This window comes from Meleagris gallopavo, chromosome 3 (assembly GCF_000146605.3).
Source record: "Meleagris gallopavo isolate NT-WF06-2002-E0010 breed Aviagen turkey brand Nicholas breeding stock chromosome 3, Turkey_5.1, whole genome shotgun sequence".
In the NCBI taxonomy this organism is placed as follows: domain Eukaryota; kingdom Metazoa; phylum Chordata; class Aves; order Galliformes; family Phasianidae; genus Meleagris; species Meleagris gallopavo.
Genome location: NC_015013.2, coordinates 26,417,319 through 26,440,835, shown reverse-complemented (window position 1 = coordinate 26,440,835; position 23,517 = coordinate 26,417,319). Strand labels below are relative to the sequence as shown.

At 35.4% G+C, this 23,517-nt stretch overlaps 1 protein-coding gene across 1 annotated transcript in view; it reads right to left on the bottom strand.

Moving 5' to 3' along the window:
- ABCA13 (ATP binding cassette subfamily A member 13) overlaps positions 1-23,517 on the bottom strand; it is a 170,318-nt gene that overhangs the window by 48,880 nt on the left and 97,921 nt on the right. Inside the window, 7 exon segments of the mRNA XM_031552699.1 lie at positions 612-789; positions 1,349-1,403; positions 9,989-10,097; positions 17,510-17,597; positions 17,946-18,064; positions 19,626-19,698; positions 21,881-22,127. Coding sequence (XP_031408559.1) covers positions 612-789; positions 1,349-1,403; positions 9,989-10,097; positions 17,510-17,597; positions 17,946-18,064; positions 19,626-19,698; positions 21,881-22,127 — 869 coding nt within the window.

Here is a 23,517-nt window from a genome sequence, read left to right as displayed (position 1 = left end):
AAAGAAAGAAAGATAGAAAATACTTTGAGAAAAATAAATTTACAGGACAAAGAATTGTCCATTTCTGGTCTAGGTCACTAGTGAATTCATACTAAGACTTTCTACTGTCTATCCTGCAAGAAACAGAAGATATCAGGAGGGAATACCTCTCTTATTATCTGCCAACATACAACATAATTAAACCTTTAATGTGGCTGGCTATTATCTCCAGGCTTCTCCCATATTCTGAAGGTTTTTGCCAGTGGCAACTCAAAGCACTGAAAGTAGAATAACTCCTGCCATGAACTGCTGTGTGGAAGATACTCTCTGTCTGGGTTGATTAGCTTGTATCCATTTATTTGTGAAATAGTACAGGTGCCTAAAGCTAGCATACACTTCAGCTCCTTACAATTCCACTTTGGAAAATGAAGAACACAATCTCTGCTTTACAGAATTTTATCTCAGTACTGACGTAACATCAGTGTCATAGTATTAAACATGATAGTCAAAAGTTGTTGCTCTACACAATTAAAATTGTTTTCATGTATCTTATGGACATAATTTTGCTCATTTATAGCAAACTAATTAAAAATTTACAGCAAAACACATGCCGCCCCCTATAGGATACATACCATATCACAGCAGAAATTAGCAAACCAGTACGTTTTGTAACCCAGGCCAGTGATGTGTTGCAACCGTTTTGTACCAGATACTCTGTCTTTCACTATGGCACTGCCAATGGATGCGGTGAAGATGGAGAAACCCAGCATGATACAGAGTGCTACCCCACACTGACGAACATTTTCCATTCTAGGATACAAAGCAATGGTGTGATGAAAATACAGTGCAAAAAAACCCATCATTCTCAAACCCAACTCTACCAAAACATCACTACACATTAGGATCTTAATCCTGTTTGCAACGACCATGTTTCTACATTGTCAACATTTCATTAGAGAACAGGCTCAAGATAATGTGTTGAGTGACAAAACTATACACGAGTCACAGAACACAGCCTGTGTTTTAATAATAAAGTGGAGATTTTGCAAATATTTCAACCTTTACAGAGTATTGAAATTAGGAACAATAGTTTACTTAACCTGTCTGAAAATGTTAGAATACACTCAAAACACTGTGTAAAGTGCAGTCAGGGTAAATCCAATATTTTTCTCTAGAAAGCAATGCACCCTTATTTGATGCAATCAGTGGACAAGCGTAAACAGAAAACTATAGAAAATGCTTCACTCAGTAGAAATGAGTTGAATCCATCAGGTTATACCTATTTCATGCAACAAATAAGCTTATTAAATTAACAGCTTCAGTTCTCTATTCATTGCAGCTATTATGTATTTTTAAAGAGTTTGCTCACATTTTGTCCTCATCCAGCAAGGCTCCTCCGTATGGTTGGCTGTAGAGTGTGATCCCTGAAAGAAGAAAGTTATGAAAAATAAATGCTTCATGAATACTTTAAGTTCTAGAGTACACAGCATTTGGAAATTCACGACAGTTCATTTCCTTTTTGATTTACAATGATACAAGCAGTCCTGAAAAAATTCAGGTGAAGCATCAAAGTATAAACAAAACTTACGAAAACCTGTATTGAAAGAAAAAGAAAGAAGCAAAGCAGGATGAAATGAGGAGCAGGACAAAGAACAGAAAGAAAGTGAACTGCAGCCATCACCCTTTGACAGAAAAAGGAGGTTGCTCTTCCATTTAAACTCTCACCTTGCAAAATCTTCATTGTCCTTAGAAGAAAGGTGGCTTCAAAGCAGCAAAGTGTGCTTGCTATATTTTCTGCTACCTCTCTTCGGCTATCATGGTGAACTGATTCTGGACCTGCAACTTACAATTTCACTGACCAGAACCAGGATTCAGTTCTACATTACCTCTCCTTTATTTACAAATTACAAAAAAACAAAGACATAATATTTTGCAGGTATCCTTTTCTTATGCTTTACTCAATAATAGTGGGAATTTTCATCTCCCTAAACTGTTTAAAACACAAAATTAAGCTTATAAATTAAATTGAAGACTTGCTGTATGTAATCCAGAAAAGACATCAACATAATTATGACTGACATAAAACTTAGTTGCTCTCCCTCACTAATCCTTGTTCTGTTTTCTGATAAACTATCACCTGAATATTTAGGACAGCTGTGAAATCATACTACAATCTATTTGCTTCTCTTTTCTTCCTTTTGCTGTAAAAATGATAATTTTCAATATAACAACATTCAAATAAATTGCCTTAAAATATTGTGAAATTTATTTTTTTCTATTCTCCAGCTTAACTACTGGTCTAAACAAAATATCATTTCTAAAGCAAAACAGTAGAATGTGTAAAACATTTTTACTCAAGAAAAGTAAACTGAACTAGTGCTGGAAACTGGCCAGGCTCTTGGCAAAAAGTTAAAATGTGACATTCTTAAATAATATCATATAGCTCTCTTTTCAGTTGTATTTCAGATTCATAAACTAAAATTAGTTTCTATTTGATTGTACATCTCTTGTCTGTGCCAGAATGAGTAATGTGGGGAGAGATTGAGGGAAATTTTTACTAGTTTTGAGCTGAATCAGTGTCTTGAACACTGGCCTCATCCATCTTATTCCCATCATTAGCAAAAGATCACTGTTTGCACCTATAAGGGACCCTTTTCTCTATGAAATCTCATTATAAGAGATGAATGAAAAGGCTAAATACTTAATTAACAACAGAAAGAGCTCAATCATCAAGCTGTCAAACCAAATACTGTATCCCGTTGAATAATTTCCAGAGTCTGGATCTAATAAATAAACATAAGTACTAGTTGCTTTTCTGCACTCTGAACTGCAGAAGTAGGTTCAACAATGTCATGTATCACTGCAGGATCTGTTCTACAAAAGAGAATGCTGTACTATAAATACAACCAGAAATTCTTAAAAAATATTGGATGAAAATGTCTTTAAAATAAATGTATGTATTTCTTTATTAAAAGTAAACTAACAAAAACTTTAGCATACCTTTATAATTCATCTCTTCCTAAATTTCTCCTCCTATCCACCTAGACTCTTTCTTTACATATCTCTCTGTCCCTGCATAGCTATTAGCATAATGTAGAATGTGCTTATTGATGCTTTCTTGCCTTTTCGTGCTTTCTTATTATGTAAAGCTGCTGTAATGGTGCTCATTAAGTTGAAAACTAAACATCATCTTCAAGATCTTAAATTAAAAAAAAAAAAGACAAATAAACCAAGAAGTTCCAAATGACAAAATTCCTTTGAACAGACGTACTGATGATTACATGATGATTATATTTTATTTTAAGAATTTTATTTCTAAGCATTTGGGTAAAAATTTTACCAGCACCCAGTATTCACTGGGGAATTCAACAGTGAAATGATTCAGCTCTAGTTTTGTCTGTATATTTACATAAATTTCTAAATATAAAATGATTACTCTCACATTGATAGCTTGCCATTAAACTCTCCTGGCTTAAATGTAACCAGAAATTTTTCAATTGCCTTAAAACATCTTTTGTCTTTGTTCTTGGCACATCTTTGGTCACATTATTTTTACAGTGACAGTTTAGATTTCTTCATAGGCACAAGCTAAAAACTGCAATAAGTACTCGTTCCAATCTTTTCAAAACCCTGCATAAGCAATTTGAAGCAATAAAAAACGAGACCATGGACATTCTTAAACTATATCAGGGTTTTAATGCTATATTCAAAGAGTAAGTAAACACCATAATGTTAAAGTTTTTTTTAGACCTTTAAACCTCCAATATAAAAAGGAATTTCTTGAGAAATGAGACACACTATTTCCTTGTCCACATTAAGGTGCAGAAATCACCTCAAAGTAAGAAACATGACTGCATGCTTGTAAACTAATATTTTTATGTTTATAATTCCAAAAAGAAATAAAGATTTCAGTCCCAATGCACCACAGACTACATGTACAACACAGATAACTAAAAAATGTTGTTGTTGTTCAATTTATTTGTTCATTCATTTTAAGGTAAAAGTCTCAGTTGCTATCTCTTGTATTGCTCAGTGAAAGACTTAACTTTACACAATTGAGAAAAAATTATTATTTTTATCAGTTCTTCAATCCGCATTAGTTAGCAAAAAATAGGTGAGTGTATAATGCTTTGGAAGTCTTTTCTCTATGCTTGCTAAATAGAACGTGCTATATAGACATGCAAAAGAGACAGGAGACATTTTTAGAAACTGTCCATTCACAACAAAAGTAAGCACTGACTTAACTCTTGGTCATTATCTTAGTGTCATATTTCCTACTTTCCACAACCAAAAGGTTGGAAAATGACATCTTACTGGTTAAAAACTAAAATAAACAGAAGATTTTAAAATACGGTTTTGAAATTAAAAAAATGAACAAACAAACAACAAAAACGCCACAATCATGAAGCCAGTACAAAATAAAATGTTTTGTTAGCAGTTATATAACCGGAGAAACTGAACGCGACAGTTGTTGATAATTTACACAAATTTTTGCTTGACAACTCCCTCACTGAAAACAGCTTAATGATGGGTGTCAAATATGAGTGCTCCCATGCCCACTCGAAAACCTATACAGACTTTTAGCATCTACAACAACCTGCAGTTGGAGCTTCACAGTTGGGGGCCTTGAATTTACATTTGAAATGCCACTAGGAGCTTCACGCTACAGACTCTTTCCACAGTAGAAGAGTCAATAAGGAATTTCATTGTAACCTCTTCAACTTCCTCATGATGTCCCCCTACCTCACTCCCTTTTAAAGTAAAAATTCATATTTCTTTCTTACATTGTTCACAATTAAATTAATTTTAGACTCTAACATGTTGAAAGACATCCTTCAGCTGGTGAAATGAATTCTTCCTAAATTTTATATGTATTAAGACATTCTCTAGAATAAACTTCAATCCTTTCCTATTTTGGATAGGACAGTTTACAGGCAAAAGGAAAACACATCCATTACAGATGCTTGAAATGATAATTATCTTAGCTGTTGTAGGAAAAATCCTCATCAATTTCCATTCAGGAGTTGAACAACTCAACACTTCTCTTCATATTAATATCTATTGACAGTCTGCAAACCCAACCTCTGGAACTTCTATTTCAAATCTAAACCACCGACCACCTGTCAGTAAAGAAAGTCAATATGCAATTTGACATAATCTTAGCGACTTGAAATGTTTTCTTCCAGTGGGTATAAGAAGATGAGGCACTGGTAATCCATTCCATCTTGCCTTGGTGCGACTTTTCAGGTAATCACACATTCCAAAATCTGTGGTTTTACAGTAAGAATCAGAGAATCACATAACTGTAGAAGTTGGAAGGGAATTCTAGAGAGTTCAACACTTCTGCTAAAGCAGGGTGCCTACAGCAGGTTGTACAGGTAGGTGTCCAGACAGGACTTGAATATCTCCAGAGAATGAGACTCCACAACATTTGCTTTATTTAGAACTTTTTTGGGGGAGGAAATAGAACTAGTCTAGATACAGTCCTTATGTAGATTGTAGCTTAGAATGCATAACTTTTCATTTCATTTTGAATGTTCCAGAAACGAAGACAGTAAGAGAAAGAATGAGATGGACAGAGATACGGACGAGGAAGTACTTCTTCAGCATAAGCTGAAGAGATCTAGGGAATAAGTCTTGAAGGTCTTCAAGTTTATATATGATCTCTGTAGGCTAATCAGAGCTATCCTTATATGTATGATATGTAATTCTGTGTAGTGTTCTGTGTTTATCTGAGTATGTCACCTGACACTCCTTTCAAAATGGCTCTTTATTTTGTGCAGCATACTGAGCCTTGAGCACATAAATCAGTATGGGTCTATATAACTAATCCTAGGTTTCCTTATTGTAATAATTTTAGTTCAGAGTATAAAAAAATAAATTACAGTAAAACAGTGCACATAAAAAACTAGAGTTAAGCTATATATGTTTTTTACAAGCTCATCTTTTTGGACATTTAAAACTTGTGATAAAACTTATTTGTATAAATTGAAACATTACTATATACTGAAAACCACAACTTTCGTTTTATGAAGAATTTCTGAGGCAACACCTCAATAATTATTTAAATTTTATGGTTGGCCCACTAACCAGACAGGTGTAAGAAAGTTAAATGATATTTCACAGGTTCTTTTGAAAATAAGGGTTAAAAATACAATGTGAGAATAGAATCAGAATGTACAGTTACTTTCCACTGAAATTCAGATGAAATTAGGTCTCCTGATCCCTTCAGTTCTTTTGAAGAACTAAATTCATAATAAATGAAAATACTGCATGAACCTTACGATGAGCCCTAGCATGAAAGGTATTTTAAAAACGACAATGACTTCTATTGAAGTACTGAGATAGGGCAGCTGTGTCATACAAGATCATTCTATACTGATTGATTTTTGTTCTTTCAGTAATTATATAAGAACTTTCTTTTTAACTACTGCACTTTACAGACATCATTACTGATGAATATCACTCATCTTTTCTTAATATAGTCTTACCTTAAGATGCAGATAGTATTCCTTCCCTGTGTAGTCTAGCACGCTTAATGTATTTTGAGGGAACATTATACAATTAAATGTGAAAAATAACATCTCTATTTGATCAGAATGTTTATCTCAAGTTTAAGCTAAGTATGTTGCCTTTTAAACTTTTATTCCTCTTACTTCATCATTTCATTTGTTATTTACTCCTGATTGTATTATCTCATTCTAGCAATGCAGCATTTCCAAAAGAGGTGTAACAACATAGAAACTGGCGGATGATGGATTGGCCACGAACCAGCAGTATGCCCAGGTAGCCAAGAATGCCAGTGGGATCCTGGGGTGCACTAAAAGGACAGCAGCCAGCAGGTCAAGACAGGTGATCCTGCCCCTCTGCTCTGTGCTGGTGAGGCTTCACCTGGAGTACTGCATCCAGATGCGGAGACCTCAGTACAGGAGAGACATAGATCCAGAGGAGGGCCACAAAAACAATCCAAGGGATGGAACACCACTCCTATGGAGATGGTGAGAGAGCTGGTGAGGCGCTGGAACATGTTGCTCAGAGAGATGGTGGATGCCTCATCCCTGGAGACTTTCAAGGCGAGGTTTGGAGCAAGCTCTGGGCAACCTGATCTAGCTGAGGATGTCCCTATTCATTGCAAGGGAGGTGGACTAGATGACCTTTAAAGGTCCCTTCCAATTCTAAGGATTCTATGATTCTATGATTCCAAAGCTAGATATAGCTATCCACACGGTACTGAAGATGAGACATTTTCTTATAATAATTATTTCTAAATTGCTACTCCAAAATAGACATCCAATCTGTTAGTTATGACAAATCACAACATTTGGATACAGTTTCCTCCCTCGAAGTCTCATACAAAAGCCTTGACACTTCTAAGCTTGTGTTCCTCATGACTGAAGGAAATCTCCTTATCACTAAAATCTATCACAGACGGATTGGTTCTGCTCTCTTATGTAAACTACTAGGCTGCAATCCCCTGTAATTAAAGCAGGCAGAACTACTCACACTATCTGTGATGACTTCCCTCCTCCCAGAGACTTGGCAAATCTTAGATTAAATTCATACTCAGGAAATAACTGCTAAGTGGAGTGGTTCTCAGTACTTAAAAGAGCTTTTAAAGTAAGCTGTTGACCTCTTTCAAGGTTGTTTCAGTATCATAACAGTTTCTGCTCCCTGCATGCATTGTAATGATCTATCCTATTGAAGTAATTCTTGCAGCAAAGCAAGATATTTTTTGTTGAAAGAAGGAAAGACTGCGTCCTCAAACTCTCTTTTCAAGGATCAAATAATTTTTATGTCACTTAGAAGTAAGCACTGGCTCTGTTGACAGGAAGAAGCTACTCTATAAAAAAATATGTCGTCAGTGCAAGTCAGTATTATAAAGCTGCACATCTGCAGCATCCTAACAAGCTCCTTCAGAGCAGTTTTTAATAATATTGTAAAATGACTGTTGTATATAAAAAGATTTTTCAAGTGAGGAAAAAAATCTAATTGTGCAGATCTCAGTCTAGAAATACGGTATATAGTCTTCTGACAACTAATCTACATATAATTAAATATAACCATTTTAATGAGAAAAGCATAGGAAACATTCTTGATCTCCATATAATCTGCTGACAGTCCAATGTTTCAGGAACTATTTTATCACGGTTTTTGTGTCATGCAGCAAACACAACACTATCACAATCCTTAGGATAACTATGACATTCTTCAATTCTAATCCAGATGGTAAATTCCCAAATCTCCACAAACAGATACAAAAGTAAGGGTACTTAAATGTTTAAGTTACTGAATGGGATGTGTAGTGCTACAGGAAAAAAAAAATCAGTATCAACAGTATTTATATACTGCAAGATAACTTGATTAAAAATTATTTTTTATTAAAAGTTCTCATTAAAATACATTATTTCACTTAAACCTAAACTTTCTTCAGAAATATATTAGCCTTTTTTTTTTTTTTTTCCTCATAATCCATTTAGAAAAAATAAAACTCTGGCCATACTTAAAGCTAACTTTTTTTTTTTTACCTGCCATTTTGAAAACATTTCCTATTTAATTTCTACTTTATATCACCCAAGATTCCCTTTCTTTTTCACTAATTTTCCTCTTCTTTATTATAAACATGAAGGCACATAAGATCAAACCAATACAAAAATCTTTCCCTCTTTTCTCCTGTGCTTAAAAAGGACAGAAACCCAACTTGAAAGTCTCCAAATTGAAATTAAAAATAAAATTCCTTTATTTTCATATGAAAAGTGAAATACATACATCAACGTGAATGCCAGATATGAAAAATAATACTGCCTTCTCTAGGAAAAGTCAGTAAGAAAAGAAAAATGCTTTAGGTGGACAATACACTGGTGGAAAAAAGTAATGGAAGATCTGAGCATCATTTCACATTTATACACTTAAAAAGTGTTCATAAGCTATTTTTCAAATTAATTCCTCTTTAGCAGAACCTCAAGAATGAAAGGAACCAGAATGAACAGTATTTAGTCTGAACTAACAAACTCAGATTTCAGTGTACTAAGAATTCGCTACGTTACACTGCAGTGTGAATTTAATAGATGCACTGGGTTTACTTTAAGTATTTACTTAAGGAGTAAAGTAATAAATAAGTTATAATTTCATATTCTTGCACATTAAACGTCCTGTTTAAGCAAGCCCTATTTTCCCAGAGAATAAGCATCCCTATCATAGCAAGCCAATTTACACTTAGTCCATAGGAATATGCCTCATAAAAAATGTGTATGGATGAGACAGTACAATTCAAATGTTACCTTCTTGCACACAACATTTTCACACAGATAAACATGCTATTTCATTTCCAAAATATCCTATGAAGCCTGTCACTCTGGAATCTGACTTGACATCATGTCAAACCTTCATATTGAAAATTATTTTATTTAAAAATTATTTTTTCAAAAGATACTGTCAAAAGTTCTGGACTGGTTCAGCCTTGTTCTATGACTAATGGGGTAGGGAGACCCATGGACCCAAGCACCAGGAGATGGGGAAGGGAGAAAAAGGTAAAAGGTAGAGAGATGTGCCTAAAAACAAAACAGTGGCAGCGAGCTAACGGAGGAAACTGATTTACTATATATGATAGTGGAACGTGAGATAACACAGTGTAATACAATAAAGGTGGAATTGAAGCTAGTAAATAAAATGAGAGAGAGATTGTTCTAAAGGCCTTACTCTAATGCTGAAGGCGAGACAGCTAAGGAGCACACACCACAGAGATGAGTGGAAAAAGAAGGGGTAGCCTCATGACCCCCAAAAGATTTTGCCTTTCCCTTTCAATGGAAAACAGAGACAGAACAGTGAAGTCTCCTGGGATCTGTAGTTCGCTCTTTCTGAGAACCAGGTACCCAGAATTACTGACAATCCATGGAACTGCAGCATTAACTCTTTAACTGACAATGCACTACATGATGTTATGATGTGGAATACTGATAACAAAAATCATAAAACCACAACAGATATTAATAGACAATTAAAGAAATATTACCATACTGTCTCCAATCCACAGTTGGGGGCAAATTCAGCCACAGAATGAAGTTATTGAGTTCATTTAGGTAGGATGGCAGTGAATGGAAACCTTTTTGGTTATACCACACCTGAAAAAGAGAATGGAAATTGTGAATCAAAAATTGAAAGAGTCTGAACACTGATCTGAAAACACCTATAATTTAAAGAATTGCATAAAGATACTGAAGATGAATTCTCCTTTTAATGCACTTATTTACAGAAGAAGATGGCCTAGGCAGAACAGAATCATTTTATTTGTACCAGTCTTTCAACAAAATGCAGCAGGTTGTTTTCTACTATTGGGGTTGCAAACTTAATAATTAACTGAGATTCTCTGGTTTAATGAAACAATTTTTTACTTCACAAATGTTTGGTTGAGCAAATAACACAGGATTACAATGTAAAAGCAATATTTTCCATTTTAAACAAAAACATAAAAAATGAGGAAAAATAGTGTTATAAGTGAAGCATGTTAATTATTGACATTCCAGAAAGACGTTTCAAAGTAATACCTGCAAGTGACATATGGCATAAAATGTCCAAAAACAGACCATGTCCAAGAAAGTTGGGAAAGAAAGAAACAAGGATGCACTGCTTACACAGTGAGTATGAAACTATGCCAGGAAAGACAAAGTTGACTCTGCACCTTTAAGAAGCAATTATACTTGATTTCCTGAGTGAGGATAAAAGTAAATACACAAAAAGTAAACTTTAAATCAGACAAAGCAAGTCTGAGGACCATAGGGAAGCATTTCTGATGTAACATACACTTTATCTTTAAATCAGGCAGAACTGACCCAACTTGATAAATATACTCTAAATGCATATTCTCCTAGGATTCCATGTGCAAGAATCAATGTCAATAGGCTAATTATGTCCCAGAACTTACATGGAGATCTCAGTTTTCCTTTTCCTTTGGAAATCAATTTCATTTCTGTGCCTCCTTAACTGTTAATCAAAGTGCCTTTAACCCTACATTATCCATACCAAAAACTAGATCAGAGTAAACAAAGCATGTTTGTTTTCAGTGTTGGAAGCACATTTAAAATCATCTTCAATTACCATCCACTCCTCATTGGATAGCAAGCTTTCATTTCCCTTTTTTGTTTATGCAGTTGACAAACTCTTATCTTTTTCCTATTTGCTATCAACTATTTGCTAATATGCATTTTGTTCATCTCAGGTTGGTGCTGGGCAGTTCTCACTTAGTCTCTGGACTACGAGTTGTATGTCAAAGTGCATGTTTTTTAATGTAGATTGTCTCTCTTGCCTTAATTTAATCTTCCAAGATTTCATTTTTCCTAAACCTGTTCTGAAATTACAGTTATGTCTTGGAAACTTCCATGAATAATACCTTTCCATCACTCAGATGCTGTTTTCATCTAGTCCTCTTCCACATATATCTGCTTATTTTATTTTTTTCCCAAATTAGTTGCAGATAATAGTGTGTTGTTTCCTTCTAAAATCCAGCACAATCCTTACTTAGACACTAGGATCCAGACTTTGGCTTTTCCATTGTGTTCTTCTCCATGCTTCCTAGTGCAGGCTATCTACTCTTCAGTTCTATTTACCTCTCCTAATAGTTCTTTCCTTCTGAATTTAATTTCCTCACTATCTACTTGCTTTGATCTCCCCACTGCTGCTATGAGGCAAGGTCTGAAACACTCAAATCCTCCCATTTAGTTCCCTCCCTACCCTATACCATGCTGTCAAACTCTAATCTGAGCTTCACCATCACTTCTTTTGTCTCTCTCATCCTTAAATATTCTTTGCCATAATCTCCTTTCAGTATTAGTACACAAATGTACAACTTTGGTCAAGTATCACTACTCTTGCTTAGAGTAGCTTTCACATTTTCTGCTCTGTTCATGATATGGTCTTAACAGTTTCCTCAAATCTCATCAGCATTCTATATTCCCACCTTTAAAGAGTAGAAAAGAAATATTTCACTTTTTATAAACTTGTATACAACTCCTTTGCTTTCCTCCAGGAATGTCCACAAATTACTACACAGACTAGGTCTCCCATTCTTTAATCAATAAGAGAGCGCTTTAAAGAGATGAACTAAAATAAAACCCATATCCTGGAAAAAGTGCAAATTCTTCCACTGCTGGATCTCCTGTACAAATAGGTACCAGACAAAGAAAAAAATGTTCAAGGCTAGCCAGTCTTTTCCACTCACCAATTCCTCATTTCATCTTGTTTAAAAAGATACGTGCAGAATAGAAAGTTATAAACGCACGATGAAAATCCAATCCAATTTTGTTCATCATACTGAATATGAGGCAATTAAGGAAAAAATAAAACAAAACCTTGATGACACGTTCTCATTTAATCGAAGCAGCGAAAGTCTCAACTATTCATAGAATGCCTTAGGAATAAAACAATGTGACCAATATTCAAATGAAAATACAAAAAAAAAAAAATATCCACACTACAGCATTGTATATAACCATACATTTCAATATCTCACACAGTAATTGGAATTCTGCATTCAAAGTATATTATATAACTGAATCAAACCACCAGAAAATAACCAAATTAAAGGTGGTTCTTTCATTGCTTATAATAGAGTGAAAGGAAGAACAACTGAGGTTGCTCTCTTCATCATAATATACATTTAAACTTTTTTTTTTTTTTCAAAATCCTTTTGATTTTTTCTATACTGGTTACAAAGCTAAAACATAGAAAAAGACATATATTATTTCCATCTGAAATATATTTCATCTTTCTTGTACGCCTCACAAGTGATTATTTACAAATGGCAGGAAAGAGATAGGAATTAGAAAAATACATAGAGCAAGATTATTAAATTTGATTTCTTACAATTTCATCATCCATCTATCTATGACTGATAAAATGTGTTCCCAAGGAAAAACATTACCCATCTCTAAATTAAAACTAAATACTGTAAAAATATCTTTCCCATTATTTCACATCATTTTAATCCACAATTAACATTCTAGAATTATGTTAGACCAATGTTTTGATTAACCTGCACTCTAGGAAAAAGGAAAAAAGATGAGAACAGGCAGAGAACGAGCATTAAACAGGAGAGATGTATCTTCCTTTAGACATTTATACTATTGCTACATAGTAAAGACTCAAATTCTAGCCTTTCATACAGAACACTTCAGAATGCCACTAAAGATTGCCTGTCTGGACTATTTAAAACTTATTTTTCCTATTTAGAATTGTTACAAATAACAGTAACTATGCAATCATTATGGAATACTTTTGCTCACAATTACCAAAAGAAACAAATACATGGTCTGAAAATCTGGAAAAGTCGGTGAGGGGGGTGGGGGAGAGGAAGAACATTTTGAAGCAGAGTTGTGCTTTTGCCATATAACATCATCATCATCAGTGAATGTCCACAGTCAATGGTTTTAATCAGTCAAGTCTGGCATATGGTAGACAGATTCTTCTCATAGAATGGACAAATTTGGAGGGGGCCTTAAAAATCATCCAGCTCCAGCCTTAAAAATCATCTAATTAAAGGCCTTGCATAAGTCCAGGTAGACACCATCAGTCACACCACCTTTGTCCACCTATGTAGTCACTTCCTCATAGAAAGCCACCAGATTAGTCAGGAAAGATCTGCCCTTGGTGAAGCAGTTCTAGCTGTCTCAGATCACTGCCTCACCCCAAGTGTGCCTTAACATCTCTTCCAGGAGTATCCACTCCATGATCTTCCGAGGCAAACCTGTAGTTGCCTGGATCTTCCTTTCTCCCTTTTATTCGACATGGGAGTGATGTTTCCCTTTTTTTAGTCACTGGAGACTTCACCTGACAGCCATGATTTCTCAAATATGATGGAGAGCAGCTTGGCAACCACATCAGCCAGTTCCTTCCAAACTCTGGGATGCATGTCATCCAGTCCCATAGACTTGTAAACATTCAGACTGATGAGGTGGTCTCAAATTTGCACCACTCTTACACAGATTTTGCTCACTCCGTCCTGCTTAGAAGTTCAGGGAAATGAGAAGCATTAGAAGTTTCACTGGTGATGAAGGACTGAGGTGAAGAACTCATTAAGTACCTCAGCCTTCACCATGTCTGAAGAGGTCAGCTCTCCATTTTCATTTATCAGAAGGGATTCACTTTCCTTTGCCTAACTATTCTGAGCAATGTATATAAGGAAACCCTTCCTGTTGTTTTATATATCCCTCACCAAGTTCTATTCCATCTGCACCATGGCTTTTCTTACTGCATCCCTGCACATCCAGACAGCATATCTATACTCTTCCCAGGCCACTCATCCTTACTTTCACTGCTTATACTTTTCCTTTTTCTCCCCTTAGCAGAGAGCAACACATCTTTGCTCAGTCATGCTACTTTCCTGTCTCATCTGCCTTATTTCTTTTTCTGGGAATGGAGACCTCTTGTGCTCTCAGAAAGGCATCATTAAATTTCTGACAGCTCTCTTCTATTCCTTTGCCGCTAAGGACCATTTCCCTGGGGATCTCACCCAGCAATTCCTTAAGAAGCCTGAATTCATCCTCCTCAAATTCAGAGTCCTGACTTCACTCTTTGCCAAGCTCACGTTCCTCGAGATCGTGAACTCAACTATTGCATGGTTAGTGCAGCCCAGGCTACCTTGATCTTAATCTCTTTTATGATCTCTTTTGCACTGCTGAGCAACAGGTCCAGCAGTGCTTCACTTCTGGTAGGTATGTCCAATACCTGAACCAGAAAGTAGTCACCAATGGACTCCAGGAGTCTCTTAGACTGTTTGCAGGTCACTATGTTGCTTTTCCTTGTTATCTCTGAACACATACACATTCGCTGTTGGTAAAGACTGTTTCAGAATTCGAATAGGTATTTTTAATTTGAACAGGAAATATAAGTTGACTAATGGAATGGGGAATAACAGAAAGATTCCAACATTTTCTAAAATGAAAAGAATCAAACGGTAAGTCTCTTCAAATGCAAATTTCTCATTTTACTTCATATGAAACAATGTAAATGGTACATTCACTGTCTCATGAACAAGCCTGAAAGGTCAAAGTAAAAGTCTGGTCATTAATTATTGAAAGGTTAATGCAATAATTTGACACTGTATCAGTTGAAAGCCACTTCCAGGAGGTATTTTAGATAACACAGTGCCCTTTATAAATCCACTCCGATATTTTCTTTGGCTTTGAAATATGAAGCTTACTCACAAACATAGAATTATAATTTATCCTTTTGTCAATACCAGGTGGAGCTCTATGCGTAAGACATTAAATAAATAAATAAATAAATAAATAAATAAATAAATAAATAAAGGACCCTGACAAAAACCACAGTGCTTGCATGTCAAAACAATAGTTTTAAAGATATAAAGATACAGAGGATGAAAACGGCAGTCAGAAGAACACATCTTACTGCAATCCTCTAGGACTTCAAATTACTAAGTAAGGGGTTATGGAAGTGCAGTTCATAAGTATAAGAAATCTGGAGGTAAAAGAGATTACAAATGACCTAAATGAAAATATTTATAAGGCAGAGTGTGTATATTTGATATTTTCAAACAAAAGTACAATGAAAGGGCATTGCAGTCAGATGGCAACTTGCAATACGGAAAATGAAATGATGTTGACAAGAGTTGGAAAATATCTACATGCTATTTTAACTGCACTTTGCACCAAAAGGGAATTTGAGATAGAGCTGAAATACACTTTTGTTTTTCTTCTTTATTTGTAAGAGAAAATTGCGGCTAGTGCCAAGACCAAAATATTTTTAAGACAGAAAGATCTTTCTCTCGTACTCCAGTTTGGAATCCAGAAGGTCAAGTTTCACAGCTTCCTCTAATAAGAAATCTTCTGCTTGCATAAAAAGAGAAGAGGTTACTGAGATTCTTCAAAACTGCTCCCCTCCTTACTGGCCTTACATTTCAGTGGTCCTCAAAAGAACTTCGCAAACCATTCACAAGAGGAAAAAAATATTTTGTTCTGAAAATTCCCCATTAGCCTCTGGATCCCAGTCCAAGTTTTCACATCTTTCCAGTGTGTACAAGAAGTCCTCTAGAAAAAGCTCCTGACTTCATCTGCACTTAGAATAATCCTTCTGTTCCAGGTTCTCAGGGTAGCTCTGTGCAGAACTGCAAGACAGGACAGTCCTCTGTCAGAGGATACCCAGATTTCACAGCTCAACCAATTTCATCAAGGTGCAAGTTCCTCTGGGATAAAAATGGGAAGTTGCATGGTAGTTATGCGAAATTAACTTCCACTTCTTATGTAGAAGTAACAACTCCCAGAACCTAAATCTCTATATTTATAAAACAAAGAGTGGGAGTGGAAAAAAAAATGTGAAAGGAAAAAGAGAGAGAAATGCAGCAAAGAAAAAAAATATTTATTGCAAAAATGGTACAAGGTCAATAACAAATTTCTGAGACATTCAGTTGATACTTTCTTCCCCAGTTCAGACAGTCTCACTCCAATTTATAGGAGGGAGAGGAGATTCTTTTAATATATGTATACCTGATGGCGAGATTAAGACACAATGGGTCAAATGTTAGCCCAACCGGTTTATTACAAATCCTAGTTGTGTAGGGATACAGAGAAGGGAAAATGGGCAATAGAAAAGATGGGAAATAAAAGCAATGAGTCCTTATAGGAAGCAAGAGAGAGACAGTCACCACCAGAATTCCAGCACTGCTTGTAGTTTAGATTTTGATCTTCAGTAGTGATGGGTTGTTTGAGGTTGTTGTTTGGATGAGGATGATGACAACGACTGTACCAACTTATAAATAAGTCCACAGTGGTTGAATCAGCTCTCTTTCGAGTGACAGCTCAAATCCAAAGTGGCTGAGTCAGCTCTCTCTGGAGTGGCAGCTTCTGGCTTTGGAGTCAGCAGAAACTCCTTTGTTCCCAACTTCCAGGTCTTGCCAGCAGATGAGAGGGAGCAGGGAGGTGCCCATGTGCATCCTGTTCTTCACAGGATACAATGATATCATTCCCCAGTCTCCCATATGAAACTGAAGTTATTTGGTCATAGGCCAGATCTTCCGCTAGTAAGTGCTTCTGAGCACTTTCTTCAGAAGGCAAACCGTTTCAAAGAAATGCTTTCAAATGTAAAATTGACCACAAAGTGATGTTGATTGCCACACTGCGACACTCACCACTTGCCTCCTGCATAAGTCAGAGTCTTATCGCAAGAAATGCCTCGGAAAGCAAGCTTTGAACAGACACTGACTTTATAGCGCACAAATGAATATAAAATGATATTTGCACTTGCTACCTAAAAAAAATAGTTTTAAAGATGAGCTCAGATACTGAAATAGGTTAATGGGATAAGCAGCGGAAGTCTTATCATTTGACTCATTTAAAACTGCTTTTCAGAACATGGGAAATTTTCAAGAATTACAGACAGAGAAACAGATCGTAATAGATAGTTATTCCTCCAATTTATAAATACAAGAATTTTATATAATGATTTATTATTTGCCAAGTGCAATGAAGTCTGGACCCTGAAGAAGCAAGAAATGCATGCATGTGTGCACACGTGCAATCCTTACCTTAACCAGAGGCTTAGATTTGATACTATTCCATTTTTGTTCTTGATATTGAGAAGCTTTCTTCCCACCAAAAGACCAACCACCATATCTGGTAACAGACAATAAGGTGATAGCAAGTTACCCAGCTTAAACTCCATCTTCCTTAGCAGTCTTTTTTTGCAATGATAAAGTGGTAATATCTAAATTAACACATTATTTTTTAACTGAAATTACTATGGAAAGAGCCATTGACAACTGCTGGAGGATTCTGGGAGAAACTGTCATACAGGGGGTTCCATTTACCCTTATACAAGGCAACTCAAGTTAACAAAAAACAATTGATAAAGGCAACTGTCCCCTTACACAGGCCTGTGCTTTGGATAGGAAAGAATTACTATTGGCTTTTTTTTTTAATACACAAAGGATAAACTGCTTTGTCATTTTAGAATTAGGTTACCTTTCTTTGTTGGAAGGTCTCACTAAATATTCTTCCACAGTCAACCCTGAGAGATTGTATAAAATATTTCCTCTCTTATTTTTCACATAGGGAATAGAGGTATTGAAACTTGGACACATCTGGAAAACAGTATACAGAAAATAACTGAAGTGGCCTTTAAAAAATCATTTAAAAAATCAGCGTCACTAAATTTAGCCTTTTTTTTTTTTTTTCAAATTTGTACACAGTTTTTGCAGCATTGCTTGTCAACTGAATTTAACTTTTTTTAGCTTCAATAACTTTTGAATAAATTATGTATGGTTTCATTTTTATAAAGCATCTCAAATAATTGTAACTGTCACCTACATATGAGCACCACCTTTGATTTTCCTTGCAATCCTGTCAGTCAGTTTTGTTTTGAAAACATCAAAACTTAAATATAAATTTAGACAGGATTACAGCAGTGAAAAAGACAACAAGACTTCTATTCACTTTTGCGCCTGAAAATAAACACAAAAGGCACAAGTAGAATATAGGATGAAAACAAAAATTCTGATTCATGCACTGAGGGATAGTAGTAGGGGGAAAAAAGGAAGGTGTTTTCTAGCAATTCAGTTGGATATTCTCACAGTTATTATGATGTGATACTTGAGAAATATCATAAAGTAATAAGTATATGCATAAAATCTGAAAATTTGCCATGCTTATTTGACATCTTCACCCTACATGTTATAAATCAGTATCAGATGTTCTAGCTTTCCATAGCTCACAGGTAAAATTTCTGCCTCCACTGACAAATTACCTTTGAAGTTCCAGTTAGTGGATCTCTCCCTGACACTGAGCCCCCACCTTTTTATTTAAGCTTGTTTTATTCTAAGTATCATTCTACAGTATTAGAGGGAAAGGTGCTCCTTGCCCTGTAAAGTCAAAAATTAGTTCCCCCTTCCAATTTTCCCAAAATTTCAGATGCAACTCTCACTCCAATAAATTTATCTCCTTCATAAGGATATAAATAATTGATGAAATGGTCCCATCAAGGCAAATAACTTAGTTCATACACAGTTTCACATTCCAGTTTATTACTCAATATCAGAACAATTCAACTGGAAAAGTCACTAGTCAAAAAGGTTAGAAATTAATTAACTTTTTCAAAATTCTTCCCTGAAAAGCTATTTTATTTTCACATATACAGTTCAAAATAAAAATAAATTCTAACAATTAAATGGTAGTCAATCACAGATTCCCTTTTAGCTTCTAACAGCTAGAAACACCTGCCCTTTCCATTTTAGAGTAGGTAGTTTTTCAGGGAATCAAGTGTAATGTTTTAACTTTATTCTGCATGACTGTTTTGTAAGCAAAGTCCTATATCATGTTTAAAGCCAAGTTGCATCTGCTGAGAAGAGTTCAACTATCTTTGATTCCTGCTATTTCAGGTCAATCTAAAGACATTTCTACTATTCACAAACACACACTTAGATATGTAACAAAATTGTGCAGGCTTTTTCTCTGAATACCTCAGAATACATAAGCAAATACTAGATGAGATAAAGCAATATCTGGTCAAGAAAAAAAAAAAAAAGTCAGTGTTCTAAGCATTTACCTCCTCAGCTATTCCCCTGCCCCTTCAAAAAGAATAGTTCAGGTACTGCATATAATACACAACATTTTTTTACATAAATACATACACAGAGACATACATACCTCCTTTGCAGACGTGCATCCACATGAATCCAGGAATGAATCTGATTCCATCTGCCAGCATGAATTATTTTTTCTGATGGGAATAAACATAATTATATAAACAACCATCAAGAGAAAGTAATATATTATAGAAGAAACCCAGAGTAATAACCAAATCTGGAATCTTGAGACCAGATTTAATACCTTCCTAGTATTTTACCATAGCAGCAGCTGAATCTGAAGATATATCAGGTATTGATTATTTGAGTTCAAAGGAGATTCACAACAAATATGTAAGTAAAGCAACAAAGGATTTGCATGCTGTGTTTGCATCAGTAAGGTAAGTAAAGAATAGTTACCTTTAGACATCTGGAACTCTATCTAACAAACACCATAATAATTATTGTCTAACCCTCACTCATACAAGACAAGAGGCTTATTCAAAATCCTCCTGAAATTAATGAAAAATCTGTCAGTGACATCTAAAGGATTTGAATCAGACCTTTAACAGTTAAGCCTATTTACACATATTCTATCTGGATACTAGCTCCTTAGTCAAAGCAGATTTAACAGAATCACATTCAGAGGGCTGGAGCACAATGAAGAAAGACTGTGAGAGATGGACCTCCAAGCTGAGATCTTTGTTGAAGAGAAGGCTCCAGGGAGACCTCATCGACCTTCTAGTACTGAGGGAAGCTAATAACCAAGATGACGTTTTACACAGTCTGAGTGACAGAACAAGAGGTAATGGCTTTAAATTATAAGAGCAAAGATTTAGGTTAGATGTTAGGAAATTCTTTACTCAGAGTGTAGCGAGACACTGGCAAAGGTTGCCCAGAAAAGCTGTGGGTGCCCCATCCCTGGAGGGGATGGGCAAAATTGGATGGGGCCCTAGGCAGCCTGAGCTGGTGGGTGGCAGCCCTGCCCAAGGCAAGGAGTTGGAACTAGATGATCTTTAAGGTCCATTCCAAACTACACTATTCTATGACTGCTGAGAGAAGACTGAGACAGTTCACACTAAAAAGAAAAAATAATAAATTCACTGCTTCTTTACATCTTTTGTTTTTATCTATGCTTCTATTTTCTCTTTTGTTTAGGTATATGTAATCAGCAAATTTTTCCTAGATCGAAGATAAGGCTAATCATTTTTTTCTGTTAAAATTTCAAAGAAAATATAATTATGCTAGATTTATTGATTTTCTCACTACTATCTGCATCTCCATTTCAAGTTAGCAATAAGTATTAAATCAATATAGAACATTTTAAAGTAGTTATATTATTCAGTTACCCTTGTTTTGAATGCATGCATGTGAAGTCCCAGTCAAAGAAATATCTCAGTAGAATCTGAGAAAGGTTTCCTAGATTATCATCTTCAGTGCTGTTCAAAGTGGGCCAAAGGGTAAAGGGGTGGATTGAGGAAAGAAACACAAACATGTTAATTTGTCTAATTCTAGTAACTTTCAGCCTCACAGTTCTATGTGTTTTCTACAAAATGAAAGAACTAACAAATCTCTGCATAGGAAACATACAAAACAAGAAAGGTATTTCAAAAACTACATCTGAACTTGTAAAGAAAATTCAATGCAATTACCCTTAAACAAATCTAAACTTCTTCCCACAACCATTCTTCTCATTACAGACATGTTTTAAGTGCTTTGTGTTTCATTTATAAATTCAAACATCACCATATTATCTTTATAAATGCATCTGGATATTTGTCCAATAGATAAAACTATCTGTCTGATTTACAGGTAATACAGAATAAGTCTACTATAAGCTATAGATATTGTAGACAAATAATACTTTAGATGGTTTCAAAGGTAAAAATAAAAGAAAACTAGAGGTTCAGCTAGAAGGACACAAACTTCCTTAGTACTGTGTGGTACTGTTTAACCTAAGAACTTTTTCAGACAAATACTGATCTAATCAATTAAGTAGGCTGAAGCATGCAAAGACTATTTAAAATGAACTTAAACATTTACATACATGCAGTCATGATCTGTAGTGAACGCAAACTGCTCCAAAATCTGTCCTTCCTCCAGCAAATACTCCATATAATGCCTTTCTGGTTTTTTGTTTCTCTCATAAGTCCCCCCCATAATAATCTAAAAAAATGTACTAAACAACTGAAAAATAAACAGCTATTGTAAAACAAACACACAAAAAACACAAATGAACTTATCATTATTTGAAGAACGCAAATACTCATAAAAATATGGAAACTCAAGGCTAAAGGTCCCAGAAGCCTGGATATTGATGATCAATGAGTTCTTTACCTAAAGAAGGATTCTGCATTCTTGTAAAGTCTTGGTGTCAGCTTGAGAGAAGGATAATCAACAGCCAGAGGCTTCACACTGAACAAGGCCATTGCCAGTGCAACAAAGAGGACTGGCAGAAGCACATTTGACAGACTTCCTCTCCAGTCTCGCCTGAAGTGGTGAAACCTCTTCAGTAGAAGGGCAACAATTTGTGCAAGAATGAGATTAGTTCCACACACACGTGAGGCATCCATAAGTGAGATATCTGTAAGACAGAAATTAATAAATAAACCTGAAGAAAATCAAATTACATGAGTTGTATTTTCAAATATAAAACACAACTTCTTGATAGGAAAGAAAAACTACACAAATCTATAATATCCAACTGGGTGGAGCAATACAAATCTTCCCCTTCTCAGTAAAATTAGTTAACTGCCTATAAACCTACGGTCGTATCTCTGTAACTCCCTGTACACTAATAAAGGAGCACTGGATACCTATTTGTCTGTGGTCTTTGTACTGTTATATCCATTCCTTGTGCACTGTCGTGTTTGCTCCTAGACAAATAACCAAGAAACATGGTTTCTGTTAGCACCAAGGTCACGATCTGCAACAATTGAAATCACTAGCAGCTTTTTCTCAGGGATTTCAACAGGAAGTCTTCAGAGTATGTTACAGCACATAGATGCTAGAAAGGTAAATTCTCATAAAAGCACTCCCTTACTTCCTCTGCTCATAGAGGACTGATAACATTTATTCATATGTTAGTTAAAGCAATTTTCACAGCCCCAGTCAATGGACTGTCACATTCTCATGGGAGCGTTCCCACAGCTTACTGACATCTCACCAATCACATTTTCCTGATATGCTCTCAAAGAATTTAATTTTGTTGCTCTTTGTGTCTACTGTTGCGCTTGAGTGTGTACTTGTGAGACATACCAATCACTTGGCCTCTATTTTAGGCTGTAATGCCTTTTAGGTATGTACAGGCTATTAGCAGCTTCTCCAGCCTTGCCAGACTGAACATACCTTCAGCCTCTTTTCCTCCTTAGAAAGGAGCAGTCTCAAGCAGATTTATCACCACAGAAATTTGCACTGTAACAAAACTGTACAGTCTGTTTATCATAGTGCTCAAAGACATATCATATTTTACAATCCCCTGTGATTTGTCTCTTATAGCATTCTATATACTAAGACAGCACTTCCACGTTACATTTTAACAACTACTTTTAAGAGAGCTTTCAAGTAACCTTAAATTAACTGTCTTTCGCTTTGCACAGTTTCTCCTAGTTTACTAGAAATTTAATCCCAGAAGAGAGTATCGAAGGACAAACAAGGGGAAAAATTAAAAAAAGAGATGTTGAATTTCTGACAGAGTGGCCATTCAACAATACAGCTCAAATTCTGTGCTTTCTAACAATCAGTATGTGGACTGTAAACTTGTAATTTCTTAAATTAAAAACTATATGTGCTTTGCTATGGAAAATTTCAATCATATCAAGTAAACACATTATGGGAGATCTCAGCATCTATGGCATGAGAAGTCAAGTGGGAGGACTTCATGGTGGCATGGAATATATTGTGGGCTTCCAAAACTAAGATTTCTGGAAAAAGATAAACATCACATCCACCTTCAAGATGAGGAAAAGAAAAAA